This window comes from Lycium barbarum, chromosome 12 (assembly GCF_019175385.1).
Source record: "Lycium barbarum isolate Lr01 chromosome 12, ASM1917538v2, whole genome shotgun sequence".
In the NCBI taxonomy this organism is placed as follows: Eukaryota; Viridiplantae; Streptophyta; class Magnoliopsida; order Solanales; family Solanaceae; genus Lycium; species Lycium barbarum.
The window spans coordinates 38,288,557-38,309,406 of NC_083348.1; the positions used below are offsets into that span (position 1 = coordinate 38,288,557).

Below are 20,850 nucleotides of genomic sequence, written 5' to 3' on the forward strand. Positions count from 1 at the left end.
GCTATAAAATCTGTTTACAACACTTAATAATGCTATTTTACACTTAAAACTCATCAGTTATTTACGTTCAACTAATCCAAACATGCTCTTAATATCTTGTATTGATTCGATGATATATCTCATCTATTTAAACCAAGGGCGGACTCACAGGAGAACTGGTCGGGTTCAAAGCACCCATTCCCTTTGACGTGGATTCCCTGATTTGTATAAACAATTAGTAAGTACTACAATAAATAGACAAAAAAAGTTCGGCTAGCTGTTTAAAGATAATTATTAAAGATAAAATTTACGAGAAAGATTTGATAATGTCCATCACCTTGTGAAAGAGATCCTAGTATAAATTGGACTAAATCCTGGAAAGAAAAAAATTAATGGAGTTACCATATTTAAATATGGCTGTAATTCAACAGACTTCATCTAAACAAAGCCTGAAAATCCAAAATAAGTACATCAAAAGTGCCAATATGGTTGTAGTACCAAATAAAATCTAGACATCTACTATAATTAATCAAGGTTTTTTATACATCAATTGATAACTAGAATATCAAAATCGGAGAGTTTTAATGTTTAAAATTAATACTCCAAATTTAATCGAGACATGCAGACAATAGGTTCCTACATAACAAGAACTAAAAATAATAGTTAGGAATTGCATATGCCCCTTGGATTAAACTGGTACTTCTAATGTTACCTAATTTTGAATTGATTCATAAGTATCTATAACATTTCCTGTTTAAACCAAAAAAAAACAATAAACTAAAAATGGTGCTCCGGGGAAAGTTGGACAAGTCATTTCAATAATAAATTTTCATATGTTTCAATGTTCGAGGTGTGCTCATATCTTCATAATTTCCAGAAACGTTTTCTTCTCCACATACTAGTGCAGACTTTTATTTCTAAACAAATTTTAGAATAACTTTTTTTACAATGCCTATAATTGAAGTAGAGACACTATTTCATGAATTCACGAGTGTGGAGTAGTCTAATCTCCCTTCTTAAATAGTTTTTATATCACTTTTCATGAAAAGTTGACATATAATTAAATTACATCCATTACTTCTTGCGTATCAATCTCTCCTTAACTAGAAATTAAACAGTTGCAATGAGTTATGCCTTTTGCTATAGCTTCTACAAGTACATCAACTAAGGACACCTCTTGTGTAGTTATCTGAATTCATTCAAATAAGATATAGATACCTTTACATTTTTGCATAAAATAAATTTCTAGAAAACAAAATCAGTACTAGTACTAGAGACTGTCAATCCTGGTCTTATTGGCAATAATTTGCTAATAAAAAATTAAAAAAAAAAAAAACAGGAATTAGGGTCAACACCCCCACATCCGACACATTTTAATATATTTTTTTCCTTAACAAATACTCCTCTGTTTCAATTTATGTGAATCTATTTTCTTTTTATTCCGTGCCGAAATGAATGAACTCTTTCCTAATTTGGAAACAAATTCACTTTATGAAGTGATTTACAGCCACACAAATATTCAAGACTTATTTTGAACCACTACTTTCAAAACCTTTACTCTTTCTTAAATGTCGTGCCTAGTCAAATAAGTTCACATAAATTGAAACGGAGGGAGCATGAGTTATACAAGAAAACTGTATTCATTAATCAGCACTTCAGCAGTTCAATAACCTTAAACTCTTCCGATTTGAATGTATTTAATTGAATTCAAAGACAAGACTTGCTTATGTCTCATGAATTTATCAAGCTTAGAAATTATAAAATGTTGATAAAGATAGTATATACAATCAAATCAAACATCAAAAGCGACTTTCGTGGGGAAAAAAACATCCTGCGACTACTATAATTTAATTCCGATTTGCTGTCGCTATCCACTGGAAAGCACAGTGTACTATTTTTACATTTGAACTCACACTCCCACACATTTACATCTTGCATGCATGGATTTGTAGCCTAATAAAAACGAAGTCATACACATACAGATTAAAAGTAAGCAGACAAAAATACACCATTCAAACAAAGTCCGAATATAATTTAACATTGCAAAACATCATATATTTGATCAGATCAAAACTAATCCAAGTTTTCTGATCCTGAATGAAAACAGGAATTACTATAAATAAAAGACACAAAAAAAAACCGGTTCATTGCCCCCACACAGCCACAAAATCGACATAACATGATGATAAACGTTTAGTACTACTCTTTTACTCCTCTGCTGGTGGAGGCAGATTCAGGTCCGGCAATTTATACTGTTCTTCTCCAGGTTCCGGAGCAGGTCCGGGTGCATTTAGATCGGGTAGTACTTCGTTGGGCCTTTCAGGTTCGTCTGCAACTTCCACGTTTGGTTCTATTGGCACCTGAAGATCAAAATCAGCAAATTCCTCCTCCCTGTTAAACGTAGGAGGAGGGTACGCCCCTTTCCACCCTCGATTCGGATGTGAATTCATGTGTCCAAACAACGCTTTCACCGAACCGAACTCCTTTTCACACACAGAACAGCGTCTTTGCTCTACCGGTACGGCATCAGGTGGAGGCACATTCGGCCTCACGTTACGGGGTTCCTCCCCTCCTCCTTCTCCTGATGATCCTTCGCCAGCAGCCAACATGTGTTCTCGCTTCCTTGGAGGAACGATGGAGTGGCTGCCGCTACCACCAGCACTAGCATTGGCAATCCCAGTGCTAGCGATGGTGGGACCACCAACGCTGACACCGAAACTGGCGGCAGTCCCAGTGCTAGCGATGGTGGGACCAGCAACAATGACACTGGAACTGGCGGCAGTTCCAGTGTTAGTGGTGGTGGGGCTTGCTGGAGGCCCGCTAACAGGAGTAGCGGGACTTTGGGAAGGAGAAGGAGAAGGAGAAAGAGGAGAGATGGGAGGAGATTGAGGGCTTTCGGAGACGCCCTGATCGCCACTGCCGCTAGTGTTGTTTGTCATTTTCAACGAAAAAAAGAGAGGAAGAAATTGATTCAGATGAAAGAGAAATGCAAAGTTGGTGAAATGCAAAGTAGGGATAGATTATATATATAGCGAGGGTGGAGAAACCTTTGAATTTTGGCAGTTATGGCCCCTAGTGTTGGTTCAGAAGGGTTGTTTAGAGATTAGTATTAATATTAAATTCTTTTTAGTAACTTCATAATTTTTTATTCAAATCAAGAACCAACAAATAACAACTTTCATACATTTTGCATTCTTGTAGGATTATGTCAATCACGTAATACTATGTTATTTTGACTTGAAATTGACTATTTTGGTGTAAATAAGATAAGGATGAAAATTTGAAATGACGCTTTTTATGACGTCATTTAGATGAAAAGTTGATATTTTATTTACTCAGATATGAAAATCACAGAATTAAATAAACAACTTTTATGTTGTAATCATGTAAATAGCACAGAAGAAAGATAAATATTCTTTAGCTAGTCAAAATTTCTTGGGTATATTAGATGTAAAGAATGAAAAAATTTAACTTGATTTACATGGGTTGATATTTATTTTCTAAAATATAAATTAAAATAAAAAAATCTTTATGTTAATTAATCATGTCTCAATTACAAATGCAAAGATAAAAATACCTTTTGGTTAGTGAAAATTTTCATTATCTCCGAAATGGAAAGATAATTAATGAGTTTCCAGAACTATCATCATTTGGTAGATTTTGCTTTTTGGTAAACTATTTGAAACACAGTCAAGTTAATAAATTAAGTACCATTACTGATGTATGTTGAAGGATTCTGTTGCTTTTCAAATGAAATTGGAGAGTAAATATTTCAAATGATCCCTCAAATACTTTAGAAAATTACGTAGTAAAGTCACTTATCCTACGTTCATATCAATGAAGTTTACTCAACTTAAGATAATTATGTAATAAAGTCACTATCTTATTTTCATATAAATAAAGTTCACTTAGCTTAAGAAAATTATGTAGTAAAGTTAACTTATCTTATTTTCATATCAACAAAGTCGTCACTCAACTTATACCTATTACTATACTAGATGGTTGAAGCCCGTGCAAGGCACGGGCCTGTGCCTTACATGGAGATTATTTTTTTCCTTTTTTGTTATAAAACTTACAATATGATCTATACATTTGGATAATGTGCTTCAAGGAATAAATTGTGCCGGCAACAATGTCTAAAATAAGCTTTGAGTTCAAAAGCATGCTTTGCTAGAATGCTATTTAAAAATATAACAATCTTATCATATAGAAATAACTTAGCAGTAGATTTAATCAACCTCACTTTTTTCCCCAAGCTGGTACAACCTTTCCGTCACTTCTCTTAATCCTCATCTCTATCTTTTTTTAGAGTCCGGAGCCAAAATGGCTTATTTGTGCAGTCATTAGCTCAAAATAGTATGTTTTTTTTTTTTAGACCAAAATGGGTATTTCGTTGGATAACCAACGAAATACCCACACTCACACTGTTCCGGTGCCGAATGAATTCTTGCATTTCGCTACACATGTAGCGAAATGCAACAAATTATTATTTTATTTTATTTTTGCATTTCGTTGTGCAATTCACGAAATGCAACAAATTTTTTTATTTTTTTTGCAATTCGTGAAAGAAACTGTTTTTTTTTTTTTTTTTTTTTTGCATTTCGTTGTGCAATTCACGAAATGCAATAAATTTTTTTATTTTTTTTGCAATTGGTGAAACTAATGAAAAATTTTGTTTTTTTTTTTTGCATTTCGTTATGCAATTCATGAAATATGCTTTTTTTTTTTTTTGCAATTCGTGAAACTAATGAAAAAAATTGTTTTTTTTTTTTGCATTTCGTTGTTCAATTCACGAAATATGCTTTTTTTTTTTTTTGCAATTCGTGAAACTAATGAAAAAAAAAATGTTTTTTTTTTTTTTTTGCATTTCGTGAATTGATCAACAAAAAAATAATTTGTTACCTTCCAAAAAAACAGTTTGGCCGAAATAAGAGGTTTTCTAAAAAAAACAGTTTCTTTCATTTATATAAATAACATACCTGGCGAAATACATTTTTTTTTTAATTTTTTTTTTTTTTTGTATTTCGCTAGGTTACTAGCGAAATGTAATTTATTTTTTCCTTTTTTTTTTAATCCACTTTTTCGTGTTTTTTTTTTTTAAGTTTCCTAAAATAAAATTATGAAAATAAAAAAATTTTAACTTTATAAAAAGATGATAATTTATAAGTGGATTTTTTTAAAACAAGCGTGTTTAAAAAAAGTTTTCTAAAATAAAATTATGTTTTGATTAAAAAGTAACACGCTTATTTTGTTTAGATACTTTAGGTTTAAGTGTTTTATTTTTTAATCAAAACATAACTTTATTTTGAATATAAATGTAATTCAATTAGATAAAAACATAGTTAAAAAATATAGGAGAAAGAGTAGTTATAAATTGGTGAAAGAGTAGTTGTAAATTGGTGAAACTTTAAACAGTCATAACTTTGCGCTCGGATATCCGATTTATGCAAAAAAAAAAAAAAAAAAAAAATTTGCATATTTTTCCGAAATCTAGCAGCGCAAACTACCATAAGGCGGTTTGGCCTGGCCGATTTTCTAGAAAACCTCTTTTTTCCCTTCCAATTTTAATTTTCCCCCAAATTGACAGGAAATTTTTAGTTTTCTTTACTTATAATATGATGATGCGCAATAGACTTTAGCATAAAAATTTCGGAGTAATGTAGCTTTGAATGTCAATTTCACTTATGTGGTTTTAATTTTTAAAAATAAAGCTGACTAATTTTCTCAACATATAGGATAAAACTAATTTTTTTTATCTTATTTCGTTTTTTAATACACGAAATGCAAAAAGAAAAAAACTATAATTTCCTATTTCGTTGGTATATCAACGAAATGCAAAATATATATATATATAATATATTTTCCAATTTCGTTTTTAGATGAACGAAATAAAATAAAATAAAAACTATTTCGTTCATTGATTCACGAAATGCAAAAAAAAAAAAAAAAAAAAAAAACTGTTTCTTTCATTAATTTCATGAAATGCAAAAAAAAAAAAAAAACAATTGTTTCATTAGTTTCACGAATTGAAAAAAAATAAAAAAAACATATTTCGTGAATTGCACAACGAAATGCAAAAAAAAAAAAAACAGTTTCTTTCACAAATTGCAAAAAAAAAAATAATAAAAAAAAAAAATTGTTGCATTTCGTGAATTGCACAACGAAATGCAAAAAAAAAAAAAAATGTTGCATTTCGCTACATGTGTAGCGAAATGTAAGAATTCATTCGGCACCGGAACAGTGTGAGTGTGGGTATTTCGTTGGTTATCCAACGAAATACCCATTTTGGTCTAAAAAAAAAAGTCATTTTGGCTCCGGACTCTCTTTTTTGATAACATCTTCCATATATTCGGATTTATCATCTTCCGCAGCCTCGCCACTGTCGCCAGTAAACCATGACAGTACAGGAATTATTTTATCCCGAGTTGTTCAGCTACAAAAGCACAACATATAACATCATATTTGTAATCCCAAAAACAAATAATGACGCATAAACAAAAACTGAATTTCCTTGGACAAAGAGGAAAGTAGAAGTGAATTAATACTAAAGTAAGCATCCCAACAACGAAGAAATCAGCAGCAGACCCAAACTAAAGGGAATTTTCCAACAAAGACTATATTTGGCCCACTATGCAGATCTCAAACTGTAAGCATGTAGCTTGATTAGGATAAAATGACAATAATGTGTATTTCGCATGTTGAGTCGCACATCCAATTTGTAAGCATCTTTCTTTCGAATGAATTTGCATCTAGATCTTGTACCTTAAAGTGATTAACGAAGTTGACTCGTTAGCCAACAAATATTCTTCTATCCATCATGAAGAGTGCTTTGTGAAGGTCAGACAACCTTGCAAGAAGTGAACGAACAAAATTACCTTCTGAACGAACAAAAATTACCTTGAGAGCTAAATTCTTATGAACTGGTGCTAAACCATGAAAGTATTTAGGGTCCTCTCCGATATCAATCTTCACCCAAGATATGATTTAGTTGCTTCATATTTCATACACTAAATAGATGAAAAACTAAGAAACAATTTTTTTTTATTAGAATGACACATATAGCTAATATATCCTGTTTCCATAATAGTTAGATGAAGAATTGATCGCAACATACTGATAATCAACTGTAAAATCTTTGCATACAAACATATTACCCAACACTAGGCCACAAATGACAAGTACAACCCGGAGGTACAAAACCTTTTCCATGGCTTTCAACCTATAATAGCCAAAACCAGAAAACTGAAACTTTCTTAGAAAACAAGAGAACTGTATAGGCTAACCTTGAATGGAACAGAAATATCTCATTACAGAAAAAAGGATTGATTAAATCCCACAGGTTTTAAGTCAATGGTCAAGACTATTATGATTGAAGCACACTCTTGTATCTTTGTAGCTAATCTTACCACCAAACTAAAATAGCTAATAAACTGCAATAAAAATCTAGACAAATTATGAAGATTTTGTCTTGTCAAAGCAAGGTAAATACAAATATGCTTTATAGTCGCACTATAGCTAAATATGCTTTCTATTTCAAGTGAACAAAGGCAACATAACTGATAACATGATTTACTGTTAATACTTCCCAATTTCCAAGAACTAAGAAGTTCCTATTGGAAGAGCAGTCAAATTCCGGGCAAACCAATTCAGCAAGCTAAGGAAAAATATTTGACTTCTGCTGAGAGCATTATAAAAGATCTTAAAGGGTTATGTGCTTCAGTTGCTCTGGTTAAAGCAATTTTGCTTTCCCTTTTTCCCTAAAATATATATTGACAAAGAAAAGGGCCAAAGCATAGAAGAAATCAGCAGGTTTAAGCTGATATACGACTCACATGTTGAAGTTCTCTTTTTTTGTACCAAAAAACAAACACAATATACATAGGAGTAATGTAATATCACTTATGTAATTGCAGATATTGTGAATCAGTACTTGCTACAGCCATTATAAATTCTTGTTTTTCATTTCATAAAGATAAAAGAAAGTTCATTTATATCCTTCATTCAAATTCCGAACGTTAAGTCAAGCCAAAAAATCAACTTTTTCAGTTAAGTAACACAAGCACATATAAGAAGCCTTTTACGACGGAGATAAAAATATACATTTAATGGTGTACGTTATCAAAACTCTTGGAAAATCTGCCATTTATTGGTTTGTGCTCACACGAATAGGTCAATTTTCATAATCAACAATTCTTGCAAGAGTCGTGGAAGACGAAGAGGGAAGATAACTTTTCACTGACAAACTTTTGAGAATGGTACCTTGAGGAGGAAAAAAGTATTGGTGATATGCTTGAAACAACTTAACAGTAAACATTTTTCTTTTCTCTGTTTTTTACGGGTGGATTTTTTCTTCTCTTTTTACGGATGTGTAATGGAGATTTACTTGTTTTTTACATGCATCTTTCATAGTTTCGGGAATTTTGTTTGGGTGATCTTTTTCTCTTGTGGGTCTTTTTGGTTTTGTGGCTTCACACATGACTGTGGAAGAAACCAGAGGAATTATGGGTGGTGAAAGGGAGAACTATATATGACAATTCCCCAGGTATTATGAGGGTTTTTTCTGTTGATTATCATGACACAATTTGTTCGAAGCTGTTAGATATGCTAAGCAAATGACATTATCAAAGTATCTTGTTTCTATGTTTTTGCTTACACAAATTATTTTGGACTCTGATGAGTTGGTTTACAGGTCCAAATAAATGGAAAAGCTTTCTGAATATATATCTAGGTTGATGCCTAATGGAAATATCTGCTTTGGAAGGTGTTTTTCGTTTCATTCTGAAAAGAAAAACAATCCTTTGTTCTTTTAGGTAAAGAAAAGCAAAACTCTTTTTCATTCCTTTATACTAATTCTGTTCTGATTTAACTTTCTTAAGGAGAATATTAGTTGTTCTTTTATCAGTCAGAGCATTTTAGATCTTAACTCCGAGGAAAAGGTGAATGAACCATATCAGGAGAACAGACTAAGTTCCGGTGGTTTACACTTCCCTATTTTGAAATCTTTGAATACAGCATAAGCCGGTCAATGCTGCTCGCACTTGAACTTCTGTCTCTGAATTTCCAACATACCATCGTCTTTTTAACTAACCAAGAACTTAACTGAGGGAATAGAAGCAATGAAATGATCGTTTGGTACCTGAAAGGCTGAAACAGAACATCACCAGGAAGGACTTTTACATCTTGAGCACTATAGCTGATGTTGCTTATTGTAATCTAGCCGTCATGAAGTAAACAACCAAGATTTGATGTTATTCATTCTTTGACCGTTCTGCTAAAAAACAAATAGAGTAAATATTTAAGATAAACAAGTAAACTGATGAAAATTAGCTACTGCTTTCATCAATACTGAATAACAAACCCTCTTACTTTTTCCACCTTCCAATTCTTTGCTTACATCAATATATTCTAGTTGAGACAGGAGCTGTTGCACAAGTTGAGGAGACGAAGATTTGACCAAATTATTTAAATCTATTAGGCTAGGAGAATCATACTTCCTGTATATTTCCCTGGTACGAAAATCAGAAACTTACTTGAATAGGTGAGGGTCCAAGGAAAAAAAAAATTAACATTTTCCCAACTATAAAGAATTTCTCAGAGGACATATCCATGTTTTTTCCTGATGAGTTTGACAACTATTTTGGCCTCTAAGAACCATTCACAATACATTTAATAAGATCTCATAGAGAGAATTAACTGATGCAGCAAGAAAGCATTTGGCGTATATGCCTCCAATGCTTTTTATAGCAATATACTCCCTTTGGGACAACTAAAGTATTCTTTTTTTTCGTCACTAGTTCTTGTTATTCCATTTGGACTCCATTAACCCTAAAAGACATAAAATAGAAAGGTTGCCAGCCAAATTACCTCGACAAAATAAGGCATATTACTATTGAAAAGCTGCATCTATATCACATTTCCCCTGAAAGAAACGATCTCATAAGTAATATATACCATTCATAACTTCAGAAGCTCAAAAAAGTAATTAACTGAAACCATTTCCAGTATCGCCAGACAGTGAACAACTATTGGCAGAGACCTTACAAAATGTTTAGTAGTTCCGCAATTCCCTCAGGGTCAAGGTGATAGAAGAATTTGTACGACGTAGTAATTTCTTCTGTTCACAGAAGATGCAATATCTTTAAAAAATTGGAATTCTCATATGAAAATAGCTTTGAGTTAGGGTACTTATTCATTAAGAGGCAGGTCATTGTTGCTTGTGCATTACCAGAGTTCTAGAATTGCCATCAAGCTACAAATATTACCACAAAGGATTAATCCTCAATTTTCTTCAGCCGGATTTGGTTGATGAAACAAATTTTGTATCAACCAGTTATCCCTTTCTTCTCATTTTTGTTTACTTAATTCTTTTAATCTCTAACCTATCCAATAAGAATCGTCTTAATCTCCATGCATTAACATATTGGTCATTTTTTTTTATTGGAAATATCTCTGTTATAGCATGATAACTCAACCAAACAGTTATGAAAACTATATTACCTTTAACAGTCCAGTAAACATCATCGAATCACTTATAAAGTCTATCATTTTGGTGCTACAAATTAAAAGACAATGTAGTTCCAGTACACTTTCATTGAACTTGAAGTCTCAAAAGTAGAGCTGGAGAAGTTACAGTAGTTATCGAATATTAAAGGCTTTCAAAAAATTTGCCTCGAAAAACATACACGAGCCATATAAATTAAATTGATGACATTAGTGTTTGTGTATAACTACCTCCTTAATAGATAATAGATTACTCTGTGTATAGGGAATGTCGACTTTTCAAGTCTTCTTACAAATATTTTAGCTATATGCACCTTCCTTCTTCATGGTCATTTATAGAAACATCTCAATAAGGAAAAGAAGTCCACCTTTAATAACTCTCTTAAAAAAGATTAATAAACACAAACCTCATAAAAGAGTAATAAATGCATAAAGATGCTAAGATTTAAACTTAAATGCATATAGTAGCATCTTTTAATCATCCAAGAAGATGAGGCACCAGTGAATCAAGAGCAATTTGAATGCTCAACAATTCTTCTTCCCACGATTCTTCAAATTTATCCAATTGTTTAATATAAACAAGGGATACAAAAGGAAGCTCAAAAAATAAATTTTATCACCTTATTTTCATGGTACCTGAAGGGCAAAATGGTAGTAATCTGATGGCATAACATTTTTCTTGATTCCCCTATGGATAGCAAGGAAAGGCCACCCTTCATGTTCTTTGGTTGCCTGCTTTTCTTACTTCTTCTTTCTCGATTAGGGCCAATATTTGCACTGGTGCTCTAAATTCTCCTCTGATTCCATACAATTTCTTCCATTCTGTTTATATGTAATGCTAACTGATTAACATTGGAAAATAAATATTACTAACACACTAACAAGAATAACTAAAACCCAGTACAACTTACCCAAATCAAGCAATGTAGATGAAAGAAATCGAGTTTAAAATGATCAAGATCAGTTAAGAATTAATACGGTAAAGAGATAAAAACAAAGAATAATGAAATTACAGAATGGAAAACACTGATACGAACTCGTCAATAAGAAAACCACAGATGGAGAGAGCGTAAAATTGTCAAAAGGACTAACCAACTTCGGCAGACGGAGAACAAGCAACAATTTTGCTAGCACCCTTGAAACCAACATGTTGTTACCTCAGTAATGCTATACATCAAAGATGACACAAGGAAAATAAACTAAAAACAAAACAACACAAGAATTATTCACAAGTTGTATCGCAACCACGCAAAAGAAACACATACCGAGGAAAACAAAGGGTGGCCAACGTAAGTATTTTGGTTCCTCGTCTTCTTAATTAACTTTTGGATTTTGCTTATACTATACCAAATTCACCCTACATAGGAAAAGATCTAATTCACTTTCAAAATTTCATTATACCCAATCAAATCCAGCAAGAACTATATGATGTAGAAGAATCCAAATGTGCACCTAGATGTTTATTTCTAAACATACAAGTGCAAAATAGAAATTATTGACATATACGTATAATCTTAGTAAGAAACTATCAAATTGATATGAAATTTGACGATTTTCGACCAAACTTCCATTACCAACAAATGGATGCAACCTATCAATTTCTTATTCCTAACAAATGGGTGCACAAACAAAGTAAAAATGGGACAAAACAATACAATCACATCTAACTGGACTGACATTTAAAATATAAAATTCTAACTACTGTTTCATGCCTTCTAAGTATCTCTATATATGTATATGTATATAATCTTAAAAAAAAAAAAATCCCCAATTCACAGGAATGTACGACTTTGCAATTGTTGAAGGCAGTTCTAATTTACCCTAAATATAACAATAGAGAAACAAAAGAATTCTTACCAAATAATTTAGTTGTCTCAGGCATATCACCGAACACCTTGGGTTCATTAGCCTACATGATTTAAAATTTCACCATAAATCAACGATCAGTAACCCAAAATACTATACAATTACATGCACCAAATATGAATGCGCAGATCAGATAGAGTTACTGACATGCATGTTAAAAATTTAGCAAAGAATTATGCAAAAGAGTAGGAGAATTAAAATTGAGGCAAAATGGACAAACTTTCAACAGAATCTATAATTGATGACAACAAGAAAGAAAATAAAAAGGGAAAACTTACCAGATGTAACCATTGAGATGAAGAGTCGAAAATTAGAAAGCACCCAGAAGTGGAGGACGAATACAATAGAGGACACAAAATATGGAGTGAAAGAAATAGAGAAAAGGACTTAAATAGTCCCTTATACATGGTATACACTTACCGAATTTAGTCTTTTAACTATCTAAAAATTTATTAAATTTGATCTCCATCTATTTTTTATACAAACTCATAAATTTTCGTGAGATTAATCGTTAAACCATTCCTCAGACCTATATTTCTCTCTCCCTACTTCTTTTTCCTCAAGTTCCTCCTGTTTAAAAAAAAAAAAAAACATTCTGGCACTGACGTCGCTCTCTAGTATCTAAATTCAAAAAGACAAATTCAGGCATAAAATTTTTGTAACCATTCTTCTCAAACACTACTAAAAAACTAGAAAAAACCGACGGATCCGTCGATTTTTTCAATAATTTTTTTAAATCTTTTTTTTTTTAAGAAAACCGACGGAGTGTGTCGGTTATTTTTTGCACAAAAATGCCCGAAATATAATTATTTTCTAAAATAAACCAATGGAGTCCGTTGATTTTTTATTTTTTATTTTTTTTATAAAAAAACTGACGGAGACGGACTCCGTCGATTTTTAGAGCGAAAAACAGTAAAAATTAAATCAATGTAAGTATATGAATAAAAAATATCAATGTTCTAGTGGTAAAGCCCTTTAATGCCAAGGAACATACCCGGGTTCGATTCCAAGTTCCTACATTTCATTCTTTAATTTTCAAAAAAAAACAAAAACCGACGTGAGACCGTCGGTTTTTTTTTCATTTATTTTTTGTTTTTTTTAACAAAACCGATGGACTAGGTCGGTTTAAACCGATGCAGTCTGTCGGTTACGAAACGCGAGAGAGAACTTGAGGAAAAAAGTTGAAGTTAAAGAATGAACTTGAGGAAAAAAAAAGCAGGGAGAGAGAAATATAGGTCTAAGTAATGGTTTAACGATTAATCTCACGAAGGTTTATGAATTTGTACGCTGTTTGTATAAAAAAATAGATGGAGACCAAATTTGATAAGTTTTTAAATAGTTAAAGGACTAAAATCGATAAGTGTATAGTTAAAGGACCATTTTAGACCTGCTCCCAGGACGTATTTATGGCCTTTTCTCGAAAGAAATATGAAACCTGCTGGAACAAGAAAAGTTTTGTTCTGTGTACACGCGTCTTCACATGAGGGAACAAATAAGAACTCATAAAATTGTTATTACGGAACTGCCCTTGATATAGTTAGATATTTACGGAACTGCCCTTGGTCGTACCATTGGCTCACTCTTATTTGTACTCTTTAGAAGAGCCACTTTATGGCACTTTCGTCGTCCGTTTTTTTATATTAAATTGTAGGCCCCACTCATGTTTAATTCTCCACTCATATATATTAAACAAAACAATTATTATTAAACAAAACAACTAATATAAAAAAAAAAATGTGAGCCACATAATTTTAAGGTGTATATATATCCGTTCCAATTTTTTTTCAAAAAAAGTTATGAGCCCCACATGTATTAAACAATAATTAATATTAAAAAAATAGTACAAATTAATAATGTTAAAAAAAAAATTGCCCCCAAATTAAAAAATCAAACAATATTTATGTAATTTTCAAAGTATCTCATTAAGTCATTAATGATAGATTCATTGTCACGTGCGTTTTCGTAGCAAACACTAATATAATAAAATTTTAAATACGGAGCACAAACTACAATGTTATATTAATCGTGTTTTGAACATAGTATCCCATGTGTGTGTATATATATATATATTATATGCATAAAAATAATGCAAACTAATAATGTTCAAAAGGGTGGGCTCCATACTAAACAACACCAAGCAGTATAAAAAAGGGAAAACTACGTATATATACATGTTAAGGAGAAATATTTACGAAACGTAACGATAGTTTTTCTTATTTACAAAACATAATGATATATTACGCAACATGACGGATTTTCATATATTTTTTGTTTTTTATTTTTTTTCCAGAAAAAAAATATATTTTTTATAAAAAAAAATATTTTTTTAAAAAAAAATTATTTTTATATATATTTTTAAAAAAAAAAAATTCTCAAAGGCTTACAAAATTACCTCAAATTTCTGTGTATGAAAGTTGTATGAAAAATGTATGAAATATGTATGTGTGGGAGAAATTTTTAATATAATTTTCATATACAAAATTTTGAGCGAAAACTTTAAGCCTTGAATATTGTATGAAAATTGTTACAATGTTATTGTAGTTATATTAATTTTCCAGAAACCTAATATGAACTTTATATACAAAAAATGTGAATGAAATTCTAAGTCTTGAGGGAGATATACACATTTCATACTATTCTCATGCATAAAATTTTGAGCGTAATGTTTAAGCCTTGATCAAGATATACACATTTCATACGTTCTTAATACATAAAATTTGAGCGAACTTTTTAAGCCTTGAGCAAGATATACACATTTCATACATAAAAATTTGAGCGATTATTTTAAGTCTTGAATATTGTATCAAAGTTGTATACAATGTTATTGTAGTTGTATTAATTTTACAGAAATCTAACATGAATTTTATATACGGTAATGTGAGCGAAATTTTAAGACATGAGCAAGATACAAATTTCATATTGTTTTTATACACACAATTTTGAGCGAATTTTTTAAGCCTTGAACGAGATATACACATTTCATACATTTTTCATACCGTTTTCATACACTAAATTTTTAGCAAACTTTTTAAGTCTTGAGCGAGATATACACATTTCATAAAACTTTCATACATAAGTTTGTGAGCGAAAAAAAAAATATTAATTTTAAAAAAAAAAAAATTAAAAAAATATTAAAAAAATATTTTTTAAAAAATAAAAAATTTTAAAAAAATAAAGCATGTTTTGTATAGGATTTGTAATGTTATTTTTTGTAAATATAAAACTATCGTCACGTTTCGTAAATATTTCTCCTTAAGATGTATATATATGTCAAAGACCCTATAAAAAATAAAATTAAAAAAAAAACTATATAAAGCATGGGTTTAGACTCATGCTTCGTCGTCCGTTGTCCCTTAAAAAAAAGGAGTGGGCTCCATACTAAATAACACCGAGCAATAAAAAAAAAGGAAGAAAAAAGTGGAACTCACCATCTCCAAACTCATGGGAAAAAAAAAGTGAACCCTATATTATCAAAATCAAGCAATATCAAAAAAAAAAAAAAAAGTGAACCCCATATTAAAAAAATATAATGTTAAAAAAAAGTGTTGGCTTTGTATTCATAGCAAACACTAATATGATAAAGTTTTAGATACGGAGCACAAACTACAATGTTATATTAATCGTATTTTGAATATAGTATATGTATATATATTATATGCATAAAATAGTACAAACTAATAATGTCCCAAAAAAAAAGTGCATCCCATAAAGGTTGGAACTCATACTAAATAACATCAAGCAATATAAAGAAAAAAAATTGGGACCCACCATCTCCAAACTCACTGTAAAAAAAAAAGGTGAACGCCATATTAATAAAAGCAAACAATATCAAAAAAAAAAAGTGAACACCATATTAAAAAAAATAATGTGAAAAAAAAGTGCAGACTTTGTATTCGTAGTTAACACTAATATACTAAAGTTTTAGATACGGAGTACAAACTACAATGTTATATTAATCGTGTTTTGAACATAGTGTGTGTGTATATATATATATATATGCATAAAAATAGTGCAAATTAATAATGTAAAAAAAAAAGCGCACTCCATATTAAAAAATCAAACAATAGTCATGTAATTTTCAAAGTATCTCATTAAGTCAATAATGGCGGATTCATTGCCACGTGCGTATCAATCCATTAGTGGGAGCAAATAAAATTATTTTTCTTCAAAAAGTTAAGTAGTCAAACCATACAGTTTTTTTTTTTATATATTAGCCTGAGATCTAATCTAGATATTCAACTGTTATATTTGTTATTCCGCTATGTCATTTATTTGTTATGTTCGGTAAAATAAATATGCTTAAAATATTTATACTTTAAAATAACATAGAATTTAATTACTTTTTTATTTTTATTCCTACTCTAATAAATGTGAAAAGAGATTAATGTCGTAAAAAAAATATATCACATGGAGATCAAATAATGACTAAGGTAAATTACTCAAATTATAATTCTAATCGACGTTTTCTTAAAAAATCATGCAAAAGACAACATGACAAGTAAAATGAGATAAAAAATAATAAGTATTTTACACCTTTAAATTAATCGAATTAAAATTGAAAGTATCAACTGATGCTTAAATATTGCTATTGTTTTATTTCAAAGGGAGGAAAATAGTTTCCTTTTAAACAAGTCTTCTCTTTTAAAAAATATTAATAAATTGCCGATTTTGTATTCGTAACAAACATTAATATAATAAAATTTTAGATACGGAGCACAAACTACAATTATATATATATATATATATATATATATATATATATATATATATATATATATATATATATATATATAAAGACAACTACATACACATAAATGCATTATAATGTAAAGTGTTGGGCCCGTGCGCAGCACGGGCATAGACGGTCTAGTTATATAGTTAAAAATTAACTTTGTTGGGGAATAAGACTTTCTCAACCGGAAATCAAATTTGGATGGGTCCCAAATAAAGCTTGTTCTTGGCTACTATCAGATAGGCCTCTTCGTTGTTCATGCTTCATATCTCTTACTCCTATCTTGTACTAGTAAAGTTTTTGGATAATGTTGGCTAGAAATTTTGACCTAAATAATATATTATTTAAAATAAATAACAAGAATAATATAATAATTTTAAAATTTACAGAAATAGAATAAATATAGTTGTGAGTAACGTTTTAGGTAATATTTTATTAAAATATTTTAACGAAAAAAGTTAGGACAGACAGAATAACAAAAATATAAAACGTAATTGTGAGTAACGATTTACAAGTACTTCGTTACTGGGAGTTACGACTCTCTAATTCTATAATTACACTCTACTAAAGTACAATTTGTGGGTAGGGATCTAGTAACTCAGTTGGTTGCTATCTGAATTTTCACCTTGTTAGTCAGGGTTCGAATTCCCTCCCTCATTTTCCCTTCCCCTACTCCCTATGTAATAAAATTCTTTAAAAAAAAAAAGAAGTAAATCTTGTGGGTCCAAGATGATTTTCATTTCTCTTACACCTTTTTTGTGCTTCTTTTCTTATTTTTTTCCTCCTCTCTCTCTCTTTTATTCTTTCTAACAAACTACACCAAAAATGGAAAATGGAAAAATAAAGAGGAAGGGGATAAAAAAGGGAAGAAGAGAAGTTGAGAAGTCACCCAGAAGCAAAAGTAACACATTGGAAAGCTGAAATAATAAGGCATAACCAAAAAAAAAAAACTCAATTTAATTACTTTAACGAAATCCCACAACATGAAAAAAATTAGAGTTCGTTATTTTACATATATTTATTTAAATTGAATAGTTTAATCTAATCTTTTACCTTAGGATATTATTTCGAGAAACTATACTATGTATTTAGTATATGAGATTGTTTTGGGAGAATGAATCGTTTCTCTATTTTAAATTCTTTTGACCTGAGAGTATAGGTTAGGAAAAGGAAAATGAGTGAGGGACTTCTATGAAACTTAAATCTCCACTTTAATTGTGCAATTTATTTTATTGTGTATCATTTTTGGTGTGGTTTGTCAGAAAAAAAATAAGAGAGAGAGAGAAAGAGGAGAAAAAAAAAAAGCTAAAGAAAAAGGTGTGAGAAAAATGAAAATCATCTTGGTCCCACAAGTTGTGCTCTAGCAAAGAATAATTAATAGAATAAGAGAGTCTAACTCCAAATACTTGTAAAATGTTGCTCATAATTGCATTTTGTATTTTCGTTGTTCTGTCTGCCCGACTTTTTCCATTAAAATATTTTAATAAAATATTACCTAAAACGTTACTCACAACTATGTTTATAAAAATATCGTATTATTCTTGTTAATTGTTTTAAACAATGTATTATCTAGGTAAAAAATTCTGTTGGCTATTGTATCTTTTTTTTTTTACTTATAATGCATTGCGTCTGTTGTCGTTGCTTATTAAGCAGTGTTTAATGACATTATATTGCTAATTGTCAAACAACACTTTTGTAGTTGTTTGAAATGGAGATTCAAACGTATTTTAATTTTGTTGTCTGTACGTAAATGTTTCTGTGTCAAACCATGACAGATGTAGAATTGGTTCTTGCTTCTGTATAGTATCCTAGAACCTGGCATTTTAGGTACACAATATTAGGTCATTAATCCTGGCTTTTGTATATACCATGTGTAAACTATCTTTAGGTGCAAAATCAGCCAGGTACACAATACTATGTAATTAATACTGGCTTTTGTATATACCATGTGTAAACTATCTTTAGGTGCAAAATCATTTACTCCCTCTGTTCAATTTATATGACACTATTTGACTTGACACGGAATTTAAGAAAAAAATGAAGACTTTTGAAATTTGTTATTTAAAATAAGCCTTAGATATTTGTGTGCTTGTAAATCATCTCATAAAATTAATTATTTCTAAATATAAAAAGATGATTTTTTTTTTGACAAACTAAAAAGGAAAGTATAGCATAAATTGGGACAGAGGGAGTAAATTTTGAGTTCTTGCTTCTGTATGGCATTATGAAATTCACTTCTCCCTCACATTGATCATGTAATTATCTAGTGCAGCAGCTTCTCAAATCATTATCAGTTATATATAAAACCTAAAAATAATGAATTCAGCTCACTATTGATTTGCCAGCGAAAAAAAGCTCCAAACACTTATCAATAGCATGAATAACGAAGAGGCCAATTTGACTGCAGCCGCGAACAACTTTTTTAAACTCTGGGGGCCCTTCCGAATTTGATTTTCTGTCGATAAAAGTCCTATTATCGATCAAAACTATTTTGTAGAAAATGGGATATAATTTGAGTGACTTTGTTCATATGAAAATAAGTTAAGAGATTTTACTATATAATTTTCTTAAATTGAATGACCATTTGAGAAATTTTCTAGGAAATTTGACGTGAACTGTATGCGCTATTATATTTTAATGTTTGCTGTGACCAATCAGCGTAATTAATTAAAATATGACTTTAAAACAATTAATTAGGGGGGAAAAAGTTAGTTTAACACTTTTTCATAAACGATATTGGCAGAGATATATCCTAATTTAGCACGGGGTGTCATCGACATTACGTCGCAAAATTCTTTTTTCTTTTTATGGTTGTTATATTAATAATTTCAAAAAATAAATCAATACGCGTGTGCGTAAACTGATGATTTAAGAATTTATTTGGTCTCCTAAATAATATCAATAATTCTTAGTGTATACGGTAAAAACCGGATATGAATCAAACCGGAGGAACGAGGAACCGAAGAGAGAAGAGGACGAGAGCATGCACGAGGATTTTTAGTTCTGAACCGGAGGAACGCTTGGACCGGAGCTAAGCAGAGGCGTTGCTTGGTCCGGTCTCTTCGCCACCGGACCGGTCGAGGCCGTTAGTCCGATTATCCGTGGTCATTGGTCCGGTAAAGCCGTTGCGCGTGAGCCATGCTTCGGTAGCGTCCTGCCATGGTCAACCACCAATCATGCGTGTGTCAGACCGTACGGCCAACCTAATCCCACCGAATCCGTTCAGAGTTGTCCTTGTTATTATTTTTTAAATGACTTATGTTGTACAAGGCCCATGGAGGCACCACTATAAATAGAGCTCATTTCCCTCCTTTGGGGGGGTTGGCTCATTCATTTTCCAAGAATACTTGTAATAGCAAATATATATAATCTCTCTCTAACAATCGATTCGGCGGAGATCTGTTGTTTTCATCCCTATTGCATTTCTTTCATCAAGTATTTCATATTGCTACAAACATTCATATCCATACCAAATCGCTATTATTGGCCTCTTTATTATGAAACATTCACACACTTATTTTCCCTATCAAATATACTTCGAGATCCAAACACATATCCTATACCCATTTACAAATTCAATTGATTATCCAAAACCGGGGTAAACAGTTTGGCGCCCACCGTGGGGCTAGAATAATAGTGATCTTTGGTCTTGATTTCTGTCATACTCATCAAAACCAAAAACATCACCTGTCCGTCTCTGCAGAAACGGACTGAATGGCTGGCATCGAACAATCTGGCCATGTCAACAACACCGAGATTGTGGCGGAAAATGA

General features: G+C 31.0%; 1 protein-coding gene across 1 annotated transcript; it reads right to left on the reverse strand.

Moving 5' to 3' along the window:
• Nucleotides 1-1,993: 1,993 nt before the first annotated feature.
• On the reverse strand, nucleotides 1,994-2,957 carry LOC132623956 (uncharacterized). Its single transcript, XM_060338771.1, has one exon. The coding sequence runs from the start codon at nucleotides 2,916-2,918 to the stop codon at nucleotides 2,187-2,189; it is 732 nt and encodes a 243-aa protein (XP_060194754.1). The 5' UTR covers nucleotides 2,919-2,957; the 3' UTR covers nucleotides 1,994-2,186.
• Between the last annotated feature and the right edge of the window lie 17,893 nt (nucleotides 2,958-20,850).

What these genes read in the sequence shown, in the direction of transcription:
- LOC132623956 (XM_060338771.1), bottom strand. Translation starts at nt 2,918, where the DNA reads ATGACAAACAACACTAGCGGCAGTGGCGATCAGGGCGTCTCCGAAAGC.